The sequence below is a fragment of the Sinocyclocheilus grahami genome, unplaced genomic scaffold, assembly GCF_001515645.1.
Source record: "Sinocyclocheilus grahami isolate Dianchi unplaced genomic scaffold, SAMN03320097.WGS_v1.1 scaffold1461.1, whole genome shotgun sequence".
In the NCBI taxonomy this organism is placed as follows: Eukaryota; Metazoa; Chordata; class Actinopteri; order Cypriniformes; family Cyprinidae; genus Sinocyclocheilus; species Sinocyclocheilus grahami.
In genome coordinates, this window is record NW_015506640.1 from 45,555 (window position 1) to 60,699 (window position 15,145).

At 39.0% G+C, this 15,145-nt stretch overlaps 1 protein-coding gene across 1 annotated transcript in view; it reads left to right on the forward strand.

The window, feature by feature from the left end:
* The window catches only part of armc9 (armadillo repeat containing 9), a 37,016-nt gene extending 28,903 nt beyond the window's left edge, over positions 1–8,113 (forward strand). Inside the window, exon 24 of the mRNA XM_016256687.1 lies at positions 8,082–8,113. Coding sequence (XP_016112173.1) covers positions 8,082–8,113 — 32 coding nt within the window. The remainder of the gene's footprint in view (positions 1–8,081) is intronic.
* Positions 8,114–15,145: the final 7,032 nt, after the last annotated feature.

Here is a 15,145-nt window from a genome sequence, read left to right on the forward strand (position 1 = left end):
CAGAATTGGGTTCCATTGTGCGTACATCAATTATCATAATTTGGACATGCATACATTTATTAATTTAGCAGACACTTTTATCCAAAGCGACTTGCAAATGAGGAACATAAATGTGTTTTCCTCTGGATGTAAATTAGATTTCCTGACTATCTCATTTGTACCAATTATCTTTGGTCGTCTGGGTGGATGCTAGGGCATTCTGAGTTGTTCCTATGTGGTTGCTAGGATCTGGGCTGTTGCTGGGTAGTGGTTAACAGTGTTTTAGGTTGTTGCTAAGGTGTTCTGGAATGTTTATAAGTGTTTGCTAGAGTATTATGGGTGATTAATAAAGTGTTCTAGGTGGTTGATAGGGCATTCTGGGTTTTTGCTAAGGTGTTCTGGTGGTTAGGGTGTGCTGTGATTGATAGGGTGTTTTGAGCGGATATTTGGATGTTCTGGGTTGTTGCTACAGTGTTTTAGGTGGTTGCTAAGGTGTTCTAGATTGTTGTTACAGTGATTGGGTGGTTGCTAGGGTGTTCTGGAATGCCTTTAGGTGTTTAAAGTGTTCTGGGTTCTTGCTAGGTTGTTGCTGTGGTGTTTTAGGTGTTCTGCCACAGTGTTTATGTGGTTGCTAGGTTGTTGCTACAGTGTTTTGGGTGTTCTGCCACAGTGTTTATGTGGTTGCTAGGTTGTTCCGGGTGGTTAGGGTGTGCTGTGATTGATAGGGTGTTCTGGGTGGTTATTTAGGTGCCCTGGGTTGTTGCTACAGTGTTTTAGGTGGTTACTGAGGTGTTCTGGGTTACTGTTACAGTGTTTTGGTGGTTGCTAGGGTGTTCTGGAATGTCTTTGGGTGTTTAAGGTGTTCTGGGTGATTGAAAAAGTGTTCTGGGTTCTTGCTAGGTTGTTACTGTGGTGTTTTATGTGTTCTGCCACAGTGGTTATGTGGTTGCTAGGTTGTTGCTACAGTGTTTTGGGTGGTTGCTAGGTTGTTCTGGTTTGTTGCTACAGTGTTTCATGTGGTTCCTAGGGTGTTCCGGGTGGTTAGGGTGTGCTGTGATTGATAGGGTGTTCTGGGTGGTTATTTGGGTGCCCTGGATTGTTGCTACAGTGTTTTAGGTGGTTACTGAGGTGTTCTGGATTGTTGTTACTGTGTTTTGGTGGTTGCTAGGGTGTTCTGGAATGTCTTTGGGTGTTTAAGGTGTTCTGGGTGATTGATAGAGTGTTCTGTAATGTCTTTAGATGTTTAAGGTGTTCTGGGTGATTGAAAGGGTGTTCTGGGTTCTTGCTAGGTTTTTGCTGTGGTGTTTTAGGTGTTCTGCTACAGTGTTTGGGTGCTTGCTATGATGTTCTGGCTTGTTACTACAGTGTTTTGAGTGGTTGCTAGTGTTTTCTGGGTGGTTAGGGTGTGCTGGTGATTTATAGGGTGTTCTGGACAGTTTTTTTTTTTGGATGTTCTGGGTTGTTGCTACGGTGTTTAGGTTGTTTCTAAGGTGTTCTGGGTTGTTGTTACAGTGTTTTGGGTGGTTTGTAGGTGTTTCTTATGGTGTTGTTGCTAATGCATTCAGGGTGGTTGGAAGGGTGTTTAGTTTGTTGCTAGGGTGGTGTTCTGAGAAGTTGCTAAGGTGTTCTTGGTCGTTGTTATGGTGTTCTGGGTTGGTGCCAGGCTGTTGTGGTATTTTAGGTGATTTCCAAGGTGTTCTGAGCTGTTGCTACAGTGCATTGGATGGTTGCTAGGGTGTTCTGGAATGTGTTTAGGTGTTTGATTGGTGATTCTGGGTGGTTGGTAGGGTGATTAGTTTCTTCTAATGTGGTTGATAGGACATTCTTGGTAATTGATATGGTGTTGTGGTGAGGTTCCTAAGTGGTTGCTAGGGTGTTTTGGGTGGTTGCTAAGGTGTTCTGGGTTGTTGCTGGGGTGTTCAGAGTGTTTGATACGGTTTTCTGGGTGGTTTCTAATGTGTTTTGGCTCATTGTTAGGTGTTTACTAGGTTACTCAAGAGTGGTTGCTAGAGTGTTGCAAGTGATTGCTAAGATGTTCAGAGTTGTTTCCTGTACAGGTTTTTGAAAAATGAAAATGTAGCTTTTTTTAATAGCAGTGGTTCTGTGCATTCGATGGCTGAAGTATCATAATAAAACAGTCATTATGTCTTGATATTTACAATGTCAACATTTACTGTATTCAGTTAACAGTCAATATTATAATCAGACAATGAAAGCAAAGTTTACATTCATTCATTGATTTTAGGGATGCACCGATATGAAAATTTTGGCCGATACCGATTATTCTTTATTTTTGAAAGCCGATAACCGATATGTTGGCTGATAAATCTATATCCAAATTGTTATATACTTTTTGAGAGCCTGATTACAAAAAAGTTCTCATCATTAAAAGCCACATCCCAAACACTTCAACATAAGCAGCCTAGTTTGAACGGTGTACGTTTTAAAAATATTTTTACTCTCCCATTACCAAATTTAGTCATAAAAAAGTCTTACAAATAAATAAAATAATGCATAAATAATGCAAACAAGTCACTGGACATCATTACACGTGTAAAGAATCAAAATGAATGTGCCACAGATCAATAAAACAGAATAGCCTCTGCACGGACAATAATTAAATGATTTTAATTACTAAACCATATTGTTGATGAAAATAATAAGAGAAAAATACAAGTGGTTGTTGTTATTAATAATGTATCAATGATTTTGAAAAAGTAACAAATTAATACCACTGTTTTAAATAGCAGCCGTTTGAGCTGCACGTGCTGAAGCTGAAGAGCTGAATGAACATGGTAAACTGAAGCGTTTTGCTGGCAGCTTATTTAACTCAAGGAAATGCATCCTGAGATTAATATTAATACAACATAAACATAATATTACAACTTATATATGTACAAAATGATGCAGTTATTGCGTGCTATAGTCAGAATGTGTGATCCTGTTGTGGATGCGCTCTTCCCATATCAACGCGCTGAAACACAGCAACTAAACCCAAAGAATGCACAACGTTTTATTCTAATAATGTTCTCATTAGAATGTTATATACACAACATTCCCAATCATAGTTATTAATGTTGTGCACTGCTGTTTGAGCTGCGTGCGCTGAGCTAAAGACGATCACCGGTAAACTGAAGCGCTCTTTTAACTTAACTAAACGCACTCTATATGAGATAAATCAGATATACATCAAATAAACACAATATTACAACGTACAATTGCACAAAAGGCTGCAAACGAACAGCGCGCATATGAAGTGTCTCTGAAGGAAATAAAGCATTATTTATCGGCTTTAAGATATCGGCCAAATTTTCTTATCAGGCCGATACCGATAACAGAAAAAATGAGCATTTATCGGCCGATACCGATATGGTGGCCGATATATCGTGCTTCCCTAATTGATTTATTTGATCACATTTACTGATTTTATGTTCTTTGTTTCTTTCATTCTGTTCCTGTTCTCACATGTCTCTAATAATGAATTTTTTATCAGTCCATTTCACTGTGAGGTCTGTCTGTCTCAGAAATCAGATGGAATAGTCTTGCCTGTATTGTATTTGGTGTCGACACTTCCTGCCCTCAGCTGAACTTTACAGGTTCATTACTGGAAAATCAATTTTCCTCTCTAATGCACACATGCTGAAGGCTCCATATTATCTTTACTTCCTGTTATGTGCTCCATCATCTTTTCTATCTCACTGATCATAATGTTACAAACAGGAAAGTGCATCCAGTGTGTCTGTTCAGACCACAATCTGATTAGTCCCAAGCACTGAAAATATGGCCATTATCCAACATGAGATCATTGGTAGATGGGTGAATCTCAGCAAACATGTCAAAAATATGTATGGCTCTTATTTCACCTCAAAAGTTTAAGCTCCTTTTAATCAAATTAATTAATGACAAATAATTGATTGCAATAAATTGCATATATCAATATTAATTAACAAAAAAGCCCCAGAGAAAAAAAAAAGTTAAGACATTATATCATGGTGAAAAATGAGAACAATCATTAAATAGACAATATTAAAATAAAGTTCAAAATACTTTAAATACAAAATAATTCATTTCTTTAATTGTTCGAATAGTAGTAATATTTTTAGTACATATTTCAATGTACAGAACAAAATGCATGATAACTGATCATTTTTAGCAAACTATTTGTCAAATTTGACATTGACAAAATATAAAATACCAAACAAGAAGCCTATTTTAGGCATTGTTGCATTATTTTCATGTCAATTACACTAATTTCCCCCCATTGAATATTTTGGTGAAATAGTTCCACAAGGATAATCTTAACGATCTTAAAACTAACATTTTTCTCTACGAAAAATGAAAATTCTTTGTTATTTTTGATTGTGGATCTTTCTTATGTGTGTTGTATTTCACCATATGATCCTGATGTTATGCTGTTGTGTCTGTGGCGTAATTTAAAGGCGCATATTATGTATCTGGTATCTGAATAGCTGTCTGAAATATGATGATGATTAATCTCTTCATAATGCCGTCTCGAGGTTTATCTGGAAATGTAATAATCTGTTAGAGTGTCTGACTAATTATGTTCTTAATCTTATCAAAGGAACAAAAACAAATAACCACTAATTAGAGTGACTAAACCAGTTCTAAACATGCCGAGCTTGTTTATGATATTCCGTACCTTCTTTTCACCCTCCAGGCAGCCAATCGAATAGAAAGTGAAAAAAGAGAAGCTTTCAGCAGGAGAAGCCTATCGCCAGAGGAGCATCCAACTTCCTGTAACATCATCCAAGTTTCTTATCGCGGTCAGGCCGAGGGCCTGTAGAACAAAGCTGAGGATTGTGGTTTCGGAGGGCCTTTCAGCCCCTGCCACAGAGTGCCTCTGTAACACAACACACACGAGCAATAATCACAACAAATACTTTCATTGTCCCACAACCTTCCAAACGCTTGGCGCTCGACTCCTGCTTTGTTACTCTTGATCCCCGACCACCCTCGCTCAGCGGAAGCAGCTAGATTTAAAATCATACAAGAATGAAGGTGTTTTCAGTCAGTCTGAATTGTGTTTTCCGTGTTGCGTGTGTGATTTGATGCTGTTTTATTGTTGTCGCCGTTTTTTTTGTGTACGTTTTAGTCATAAAACTTCATATTGACCTGTAGTTGACCTGTAGTGCTGTGTGAAATAGACCTGATGGAGGAAACTAATGCTGGTAACTTTGAAGATTCAGATTGATGTTTACACATGTAGGTTGCAATTTTAGGTTTGGTTTGTGCTTTGAAGTGTTTTAAAGTCATGAATTGTGAATATTTTTCATAAAATATAATACATTTTATACAAAAATATCCTGTTGTGTCATATTACAAAATATAACCAACAAAAAGCTATGGGAAATACTTCTGGCGCTTCGTTTATTTTATAGGTTTATGCATATTGCTTATATAAATAATTTTTTTTATCAGAACTGGCAGAAGATGAGAAGTCCTACTGTGTGTCATGTCTTTCCCCAGTCGGCCTGAACATCTGAGCAAATGAAGCGCAACAGTGTTGAAATCTCAAGTGAACTCCTGTTGATACACATCTGTCATGCTTCTATTTCGGGTTCCTTAATCCTCTTTCTTTTGTTTGTTCTCTCATTTCACATATTTACCTGTTTGTCTCAAATATCTTATGTTTGTGAGGTGTGAGTTCCAGAAGTACTTGGAAATGCATTTGAATAGATGGTAAATTAATGTAAAGCACCTTCTCTAGAAGGTACTAATAATAACTGGCTTGTTTGAGTATCAAAGGTCGATAATGACAAAGAGTATAATTTTCTGAATATAATATGTGCTTGTGTAAAAGTCATGGTTCATGTGTTGGGTTATAAAACATGCAAAACTCCAACTAACCATGAACCATGAAATGGGTCAATAAGCAACCACCCAGAACAGCTCAGAAACTGCATAGCAAGAATGGATTAGAATACACTATCAACCACCTAGCAATGCCAAAGCAGCAGCAGGTCAAAACACCCTATTCTATCTAAAAACCGTCCATAGCAATGTGTTAAAAAACTGATCAGAACACCATTACAGTGCCCTAAAAAAAGACACAACCAATCAGACCACGCTAGCAAATTCAAAGAGATGTGGTGAAAATGATCAGAACAATATTATAAAAATATTAGAACATATTAACAACCACCTAGAAATTGACTGAAAATGAGAAACCCCTGTCAACGCCCTAGCAACTGCATGGAAAAATGTTAAAAAACGATCAGAAAGCCCCAACAATCATAGAACAATGTGCTGAAAACTGACCAAAACACTCCAGGGGTGTATTCCAGAAAGCACGGTTAACTTACCGTCAGCTAAACCCTGAACTTTCGGTTGATTAACCCCAAACCTTGCTTACTCGAGGTATGTGGTTCCAAAAACGCATCAGGGAGTAAGTTCACTCAACCCAGAGTATGTTCCTGGTTAAGACTCAAGACATTCTCAACAGAGCAACGAATCAACGAGTCACTATGGAAACAGATGCTAAGAAAAAGCACTGCATGCTGTTTCTTTCTTCTTCTTTTGTTCAATGGACGTTTACATGCATATCGCCACCTAATTGATGGTTGTGCAATCATTTTTATTTTTTTTCCGTTTATTCTTTAATCCTTGAGAATATGAATTATATTGTTTGTTTGATGCTAATTATATATTAAGTCATATCAGATATGTATTTTCATTTAGAATTTAGACATCATAGAAAATGCAGATTCATGTGTGAGATGATAATATAAAATGTAATAAATAAATAAATATAATATAATAAATTAAACATTACCTTGTCATAGTGTTTTATAATTTATATAGATAAATGTTATATATGCCAATAAAATAAATATTATAACCATATTAGAATAATATATTATCTTATTTATTACTTATATTAGCGCTTCATCATTAACATATATATATATATATAGTTTTTTTTGTATATATATATATATAATAGGCTATATTACATATTGTAATATTATATAATGTTGTGCGGCAGTGCTATCTGTCACGCCCAGTAGATCACACGTGCGCTGATAGCGCTGAAGTGAACTAACCTCCGGAGCAGTTTATCTTCAGAGAGCAAGGCCCCCCCCAGTAATTGTCTGCCAAACCTAGCAACTGGAAATTACTGCAAAAATAGATCAACACATCATAACCACCTAGCAATCGTAGAATGACATGCTAAAAGCCATTCAGAACACCCTATCAAATACCTAGAAACCATTCAACTACCGCCTAGCAACGCATTAGCAAACTGACTAGCAATGTGCTGAAAACTTTACCAGAACACGCTAGCATCCGCATAGCAATGTGCTGTAAACCACTCAGCAACGTATTAGCAATCACCTAGAACACCCTAGTAACCAGATTGCATTGTGCAAACACAATTCAGCACACCCCAATAACCACCTAGCAGCTGCCCTAAGAATACCAAGCAGTAGCCCTAGCAAACGCATAGCAACATGTTAAAACCTATTCAGAACAACTTATCAACCACCTTGCAATGTCCTAGTAACGGGATAACAAAGTGTTTAAAAACATTCAAAACACCCTATCAGCCACCTCCCAATGTATAGCAACCATCCAAAACACCCTAACAACTACCTACCAATGTCCAAACAACCATCCAGAACACCTTAGCAACAGTTTAGCAATCTTATAGCAACATTCAGAACACCCCGTCAACCACCTTGCAATGTCTAAAGAAAACAGACACATCATCCTAGCAAATGGATAAGAATGTGCTTAAAACATTCAAAACACCCTGTCAACCACCTGGAATTGTCTTAGCAACCATCTAGAACACCCTAGCAACCACATAGCAATGTGGTATCGACCAGCAATGCTTTAACAATCACCCAGAACACTCTAACAACCAGATTGCAGTGTGCAAAAACAGATCAGCACACCAACAATCACCAAGCAATGTCCTATCAATTATCCAGAACACCCTAGCAACGGTCTTAGCAACCATATAAAACCATTCAGAACACCCTATCAACCACCTTGATTTGTCCTAGCAACCAGACACTGGATAACAAAGTGTTTAAAATCATTCAGAACACCTTATCAACCAACTCGGAATGTCTTAGCAACCATTCAGAACACCCTAGCAACCACATAGCAAAGTGCTGAAAACCACCAAGCAGCACATTATCAATCACCCAGAACACCCTAGCAACCAGACTGCACCTAACAACTACCTAGCTATGTCCTAACAACCATCCAGAGCAACCTAGCAATGGTCCTAGCAACTAGCAATATAGCAAAATGTTAAAAACCATTCCAAACTTGCTATGTCTTAGCAACTAAACAGAATAACAGTGTGTTTAAAAACTCTCAGAACACCCTAGCAACCATGCAGCAATGTGCTGAAAACCATCCAGCAATGCACCAACTACCGCCTAGCAACGCATTAGCAAACTGACTAGCAATGTGCTGAAAACTTTACCAGAACACGCTAGCATCCGCATAGCAATGTGCTGTAAACCACTCAGCAACGTATTAGCAATCACATAGAACACCCTAGTAACCAGATTGCATTGTGCAAACACAATTCAGCACACCCCAATAACCACCTAGCAGCTGCCCTAAGAATACCAAGCAGTAGCCCTAGCAAACGCATAGCAACATGTTAAAACCTATTCAGAACAACTTATCAACCACCTTGCAATGTCCTAGTAACGGGATAACAAAGTGTTTAAAAACATTCAAAACACCCTATCAGCCACCTCCCAATGTATAGCAACCATCCAAAACACCCTAACAACTACCTACCAATGTCCAAACAACCATCCAGAACACCTTAGCAACAGTTTAGCAATCTTATAGCAACATTCAGAACACCCCGTCAACCACCTTGCAATGTCTAAAGAAAACAGACACATCATCCTAGCAAATGGATAAGAATGTGCTTAAAACATTCAAAACACCCTGTCAACCACCTGGAATTGTCTTAGCAACCATCTAGAACACCCTAGCAACCACATAGCAATGTGGTATCGACCAGCAATGCTTTAACAATCACCCAGAACACTCTAACAACCAGATTGCAGTGTGCAAAAACAGATCAGCACACCAACAATCACCAAGCAATGTCCTATCAATTATCCAGAACACCCTAGCAACGGTCTTAGCAACCATATAAAACCATTCAGAACACCCTATCAACCACCTTGATTTGTCCTAGCAACCAGACACTGGATAACAAAGTGTTTAAAATCATTCAGAACACCTTATCAACCAACTCGGAATGTCTTAGCAACCATTCAGAACACCCTAGCAACCACATAGCAAAGTGCTGAAAACCACCAAGCAGCACATTATCAATCACCCAGAACACCCTAGCAACCAGACTGCACCTAACAACTACCTAGCTATGTCCTAACAACCATCCAGAGCAACCTAGCAATGGTCCTAGCAACTAGCAATATAGCAAAATGTTAAAAACCATTCCAAACTTGCTATGTCTTAGCAACTAAACAGAATAACAGTGTGTTTAAAAACTCTCAGAACACCCTAGCAACCATGCAGCAATGTGCTGAAAACCATCCAGCAATGCATTAGCAATCACCCAGAACACCCTAGTAACTAGATTGAATTGTGCAAACACTGACAACCACCAAGCAATGTCCTAACAATTATCCAGAACACCCTAGCAACGCCCCTAGCAACCATATAAAAACATTCAGAACACCCTATCAACCACCTTGATTTGTCCTAGCAACCAGACACTGGATAACAATGTGCTTAAAATCATTCAGAACACCATATCAACCAACTCGGAATGTCTTAGCAGCCATTCAGAACACCCTAGCAACCACATTGTAACATGCTAAAAACCACCTATTAGCATTAGCGATCACCCAGAACACCCTAACAACTGCAATGCAACGCGCTGGCAAACACCAGTGACACCCATCATGGCAGTGAGTTTCAAAGCAAACCCCACTCACGTTGTCTTCAGCAAATGTAGTTTAACTCAAGTGACTAATGTGTTTTATTTGGCAGGTGTTGCGCTATCTACCAGTCAACAGTTCTGACGACAGCACTGTTTCTCCAGCTTCCTGGATGGTGCGCTACAACAACGGGACACAAAAACAGCCCTGCAAAACAGGAATGATTTAATCTAACTTCAGCTGCATCCCTCAATTCTCTCTTCCTTTCGTTCTCTCTCCATATCCTGCTTTATTCCAGCTGTCATGGTCTGTCCATGTGCATCCTGTGGTTCAGGGGGATTTTTCCTGTTACCCCCCACCCTTGGCCTGAAAGTGGACCATATTTGGACCATAAGTCCCTCTGTTTCTGTCGCCTACAACAACACCTCCTTTGCAACCAGCTCTTGGTAGACACGAGTGTGCCCTGCAGATTATGTTGTCAAATCGGCCCCTTGGGAATGAGGAAGTCCGAAGGAAACCATCAAAGAGCAAGTTATTTGTTGTTAATGATGGATGAAGCTGGGCTTGTCTTAGAAGGTCCCAAAGTAAGGTTGTAGAGTTACTAGATCATGTCGAGTTAGTTAAAGCATGGCAGTGTTCTAGGGGAAACTGTCCTGCTTACGGAACGCTGTGCTCTTTGGAACAGAATTCCTGGTGAGGTTAGACATGTCCACGGGGGACGAGCTCTTGGGACATGTTTTTATGACTCAAGCTGAGCTGTTTTGAGCTCGGTATGATGGAGTACCAAACATCTGAATCCTCAGCTGTGTTGTACCTTGCATTTGCACATTTCCTGCAGGCCTTGGCATTGTGACAACCCTGCAGACAAACACTCAAAAAGCAGATGTATCCATGTTCAGCCTTACGTTCAGAGTGTTTATGTAAAACTTTATATAACTATTAAATGGCACCTCATACCAGATTCATTAAATCTATATATTTATACAACAGTTCTCAAATCTGATTGGTTGAGAACAGTGAGATATTGTACTGGTATCGCTACAGGAATGCCCTTTCACAATTTTGTATCACTCCGCTTGTTCTAGCCGGGTCTATGTTTTTTTTAAATTATTCACTGAGCTAATCGTAGAGTACGTTAGATAATATAAAAAGCAACGTCTGTTGTATAAACGCAATATCACTCTTGTACTCGAGCGATGCAGGCTCTGTATCAGCGGCTAATCACTGGCCTAATCACAGCCATGCTGATATAGAGCCAGTATCGCTCTCGTATTCGAGTGATATTGCTCATATATATATATATATATATATATATATATATATATACTAAGAGTGGAATCGCACCTTGCATTGTTTATCCTGCAGTTTCGGGCCTGGATATTTAATGCCCAATAAAGCATTTCAGTCATATTAAAATACACAGTACAGCAATTCAAACTCATATTACTTGTTGTTTTATACACTCTTTGTATATTTTTGTACATATGTCATGGTAATGTCACAGTATTCTTTGAAGTGCCTTGGTGTATAATGTAGCTTCCTTAATAGGAAGCCAAAGTAAAGTTCCCGTGTCCATGTTCCGCCTTAGTCCGTATAATGCAAATTCAGGCATCAGCACACAGGGGAGGGGGCCTGTCCAAATACCCACACTTGTGGTTTTGGGCACGTAAGTGTGTTTGCACACAAAGGAAGTGCATGCACAAAACTGTCCCAGGTCTTAAAAATGCCACAACTCAGTGCCCTTAAAGGGATAGTTCACCCAAAAATGAAAATGTGATGTTTATCTGCTTACCCCCAGGGCATCCAAGATGTAGATGACTTTGTTTCTTCAGTAGAACACAAACGAAGATTTTTAACTCAAACCGTTGCAGTCTGTCAGTCTTATAATGGAAGTGAATGGGAATCATGGCCTTGAGAGTCAAAAAACACACAAAACCAAATTAAACCCTGTGGCTCGTAACGATACATTGATGTGTAAAGACACTAAACGATCGGTCTGTGCAAGAAACTGAACAGTATTTATATCGTTTTTTACCTCTGATGCACTGCAATGTCTGAACTGTCCTGAGCGTGTCCACGACAGCCGGCGCGTGACGCGTCATCGTCTTCTTGCTTTACGGTGGATCACAGACTTATGTGTGGATTACCGCTACCTATCTCTCAAATGGACCATTGACACTCCTAATTGAGATTGTAGATAGAGTGTCAATGGTCCATTTGAGAGATAGAGATTGAGAGACACAGACTGAACGTTTTGTGTCTTTACACATCAATGTATCATCACAAGCCGCAGGGTTTAATTTGGTTTTGTTTGTGTATGTTTTTTTGACTCTCAAAGCCGTGATTCACATTCACTTCCATTATATGACTGACAGACTGCAATGGTTTGAGTTAAAAATCTTGGTCACCTACATCTTGGATGCCCTGGGGGTAAGCAGATAAACACCAAATTTTCATTTTTGGGTGAACTATCCCTTTAATGCACACTAGATCCACACTTTGAAGCGGTATTTAAGGCTAAACGTATCCCATCATGCATTGTGTTCAGGATATATAATTAAAGATATTAATGAAAAATTGCACTGTACGTTAATTAGATGTTACATATAATTTGGTAGTAAAACATAAATTGCTGTACATTTTACTGGTGCAAAGATGAGTATGTGTATTTTGGACATCATTTATAACTACTTTTTATCATTTAATTAGAAGCACCACAATTACCAAATTGTGTCGTCCGTTGTAGGGACTACTGAATAGACATTTAGAAGTTTATTGGAAAGTGCAAAGTATGAAATGTACTGTAGAAAATGTGTAACTAAAGTTCTTTGAAAACTTAACTTACATTCTTACAACACTATCCCTGCATTCCATTCAGAAGGTCTAATCCCTTCAAAGGGGTTTACCCTCCGGAGTGAGAGCTTTGAACTCTTGTTTTGTTTTTTGGTACGCTTTTCTGTGTCACCTTAACAAGATGATCAAGGAGACGCCTTAGTAGCACATTTGGATGCTGGTTGACCCCCCAAAAAATCTCGCTCGGAACGATGAGTAGATTGTGCAATGGTAATTGTGCAAAAGGCCAATGGTATTACCTCATAAGCAATTGGTTTTAAATTTATTCATTTTGCCTATGCATAATTCATGCCATGTAGTTCAAAATTATGCCATACAACTTATACCCCAAATACGCATAAGTATGTCAAACAACTTTCCTGTGCAAAGGATCATGGGGGCCTGAAGTGTCCATTAGTTTTGCTCTTCGAAATCCTTAATTCCAAAGGGCCATTTGAAGTGGCTAGTTTTGAGCATTTCGGTTTGGAATGACCCTTCAATATGGCAGTCATGATTGTTTTCACTCCGAAGTGCTCTTCAGAGGGCAATATATCCCATTTGGAATGCACTGTATGTAGTAAGTGTGTCCCATTGGATAGTGAAAAGCTATACACCTGCCTGTAATTGTCAAGTAACCCTGAACAACTTGATTAACTGGTTCAGGCAAGTTTGATTAGGGTTGGAGCTGAAAGCTGCAGGACGGTAGCTCTCCAGGAGCAGGGTTGGAGACCCCTGGTTTACGCATTCAACTGTGCACTAGATGGAGTGGAACACTAAAAATATACAAAAGCATTCTTCCCATGTCCATGGTTCACTCAGCCTCAGTAAGTCTAATGCAGCCTGAATTTTGTATCCTCACGGACAACAGCGCAAGCACAGGTGATTTGAATGTTAGAAAACAGAGGTCAACTAGGGTAAAGGCACATGTGCCCGAAAGCATCAGTCTGCAATCACGGTCAGTGGACTGGCCTTTGAATGGCTTGCACACTCAACTGTGTTCTAGAAGTAGTGGAACATGAAAAGTATTCAAATGTTTACTTCCTACTTTATGTTCATGTTCTAATCCGGCTGGTTTCCATGCACACCATCCACGGACAACATCCTCCTGGACAACAGCGCATACACGGCTGATTTGAGTGTTCGAAAACAAAGTTCATCTAGGTAGTGCACATGTGCCGAGTGCACCAGTCTGCCCTCACAGTCAGTGGACTGTATTTTGAATGGCTTGCGCACTTGACTGTGTTCAGAAGTTCTGAAGTGAACGATTTGAAGCACTTTACATAGATGGCAACTAGGGATGCTCCGATCCGCCTTTTTCGCTTCCGATACCTAGGGTTCAGTATTGGCCGATACCCGATACCGATCCGATACCAGTGAAGTTTTTTCCCTCATTTAAATAAATGTAGAATTTATATATCTCTGTGTGTGGATCTGATAATCATTCTTTCACAATCTACTAGATACAGACTACTTCATTATAAAGAAAAATAAAATAAACAAATATGAAAAAAAACACAAACACTCATCCATTCAAATGAACTGAAAAATATCACTGATCGCTTGACGGAGAGTGAAACTCTGAAGCGCTCAGTCAGTGTTCTGTGAGTGAAAATATATCTGTGCTAATCATATACTCAGCCTCCAACTCACACACTGGCGAGTAAAATCTGAGAATTGATATTAATATTAATAGTAGACATCATTTAGTCGCCCAGAGTGAAGATTTAGTCGCACATGTGAGTGATTTACTCTCAATGTAGAGGGTTGACAGTCTATGAGCACGAAGCGCTTACAATGAAATTGATGCGTAGTGTCAATAACATACCTATGCAACAGTTATTGAGCCTTTCTTTTAACAGTTTTAAATTTCAGCTACTGTGCACGTTAAAAACTATTTATAGTCTTTTCTACGCCCGTGCTTTGTTGTCACAGACACCCGGTAGCAAGTAACAAAACAACATTAAACTCCGGCAAGAAGATAAAGTCCTTTTTGCAAAATCATAGACATGTATTTACAAATCAAGTATAATGGGAACACAGAATGATCTTGGAGAGAGCTTTACCGAGCTGACTGCTGTAACCAAACGCGACCAGTGTTTAAAGACTGAACGAATGACTGACAGCCATACCCGATCCGAGAAAAATGGCACTATCGGAGCCGATACCCGATATGAATATCGGATCGGCGCATCCCTAATGGCAACTCTTAATGTCATAAAAATGGCGCTCCTTACGTGAAGTGGCTTGACTCCTATTAGGTTTTTTGTTAACATATTGCTAAGCTAACAACAAGATAATGTAATGAACCTAAAATAAATGTTATATTGGATACTTTTTGGTGTTCAATGAAACTTGAACATTAGCTCAACACATTTTCAAGCTCTTTTTCAAGGAGTTAATCACAGTGCATTCTGGGAAATAAATGC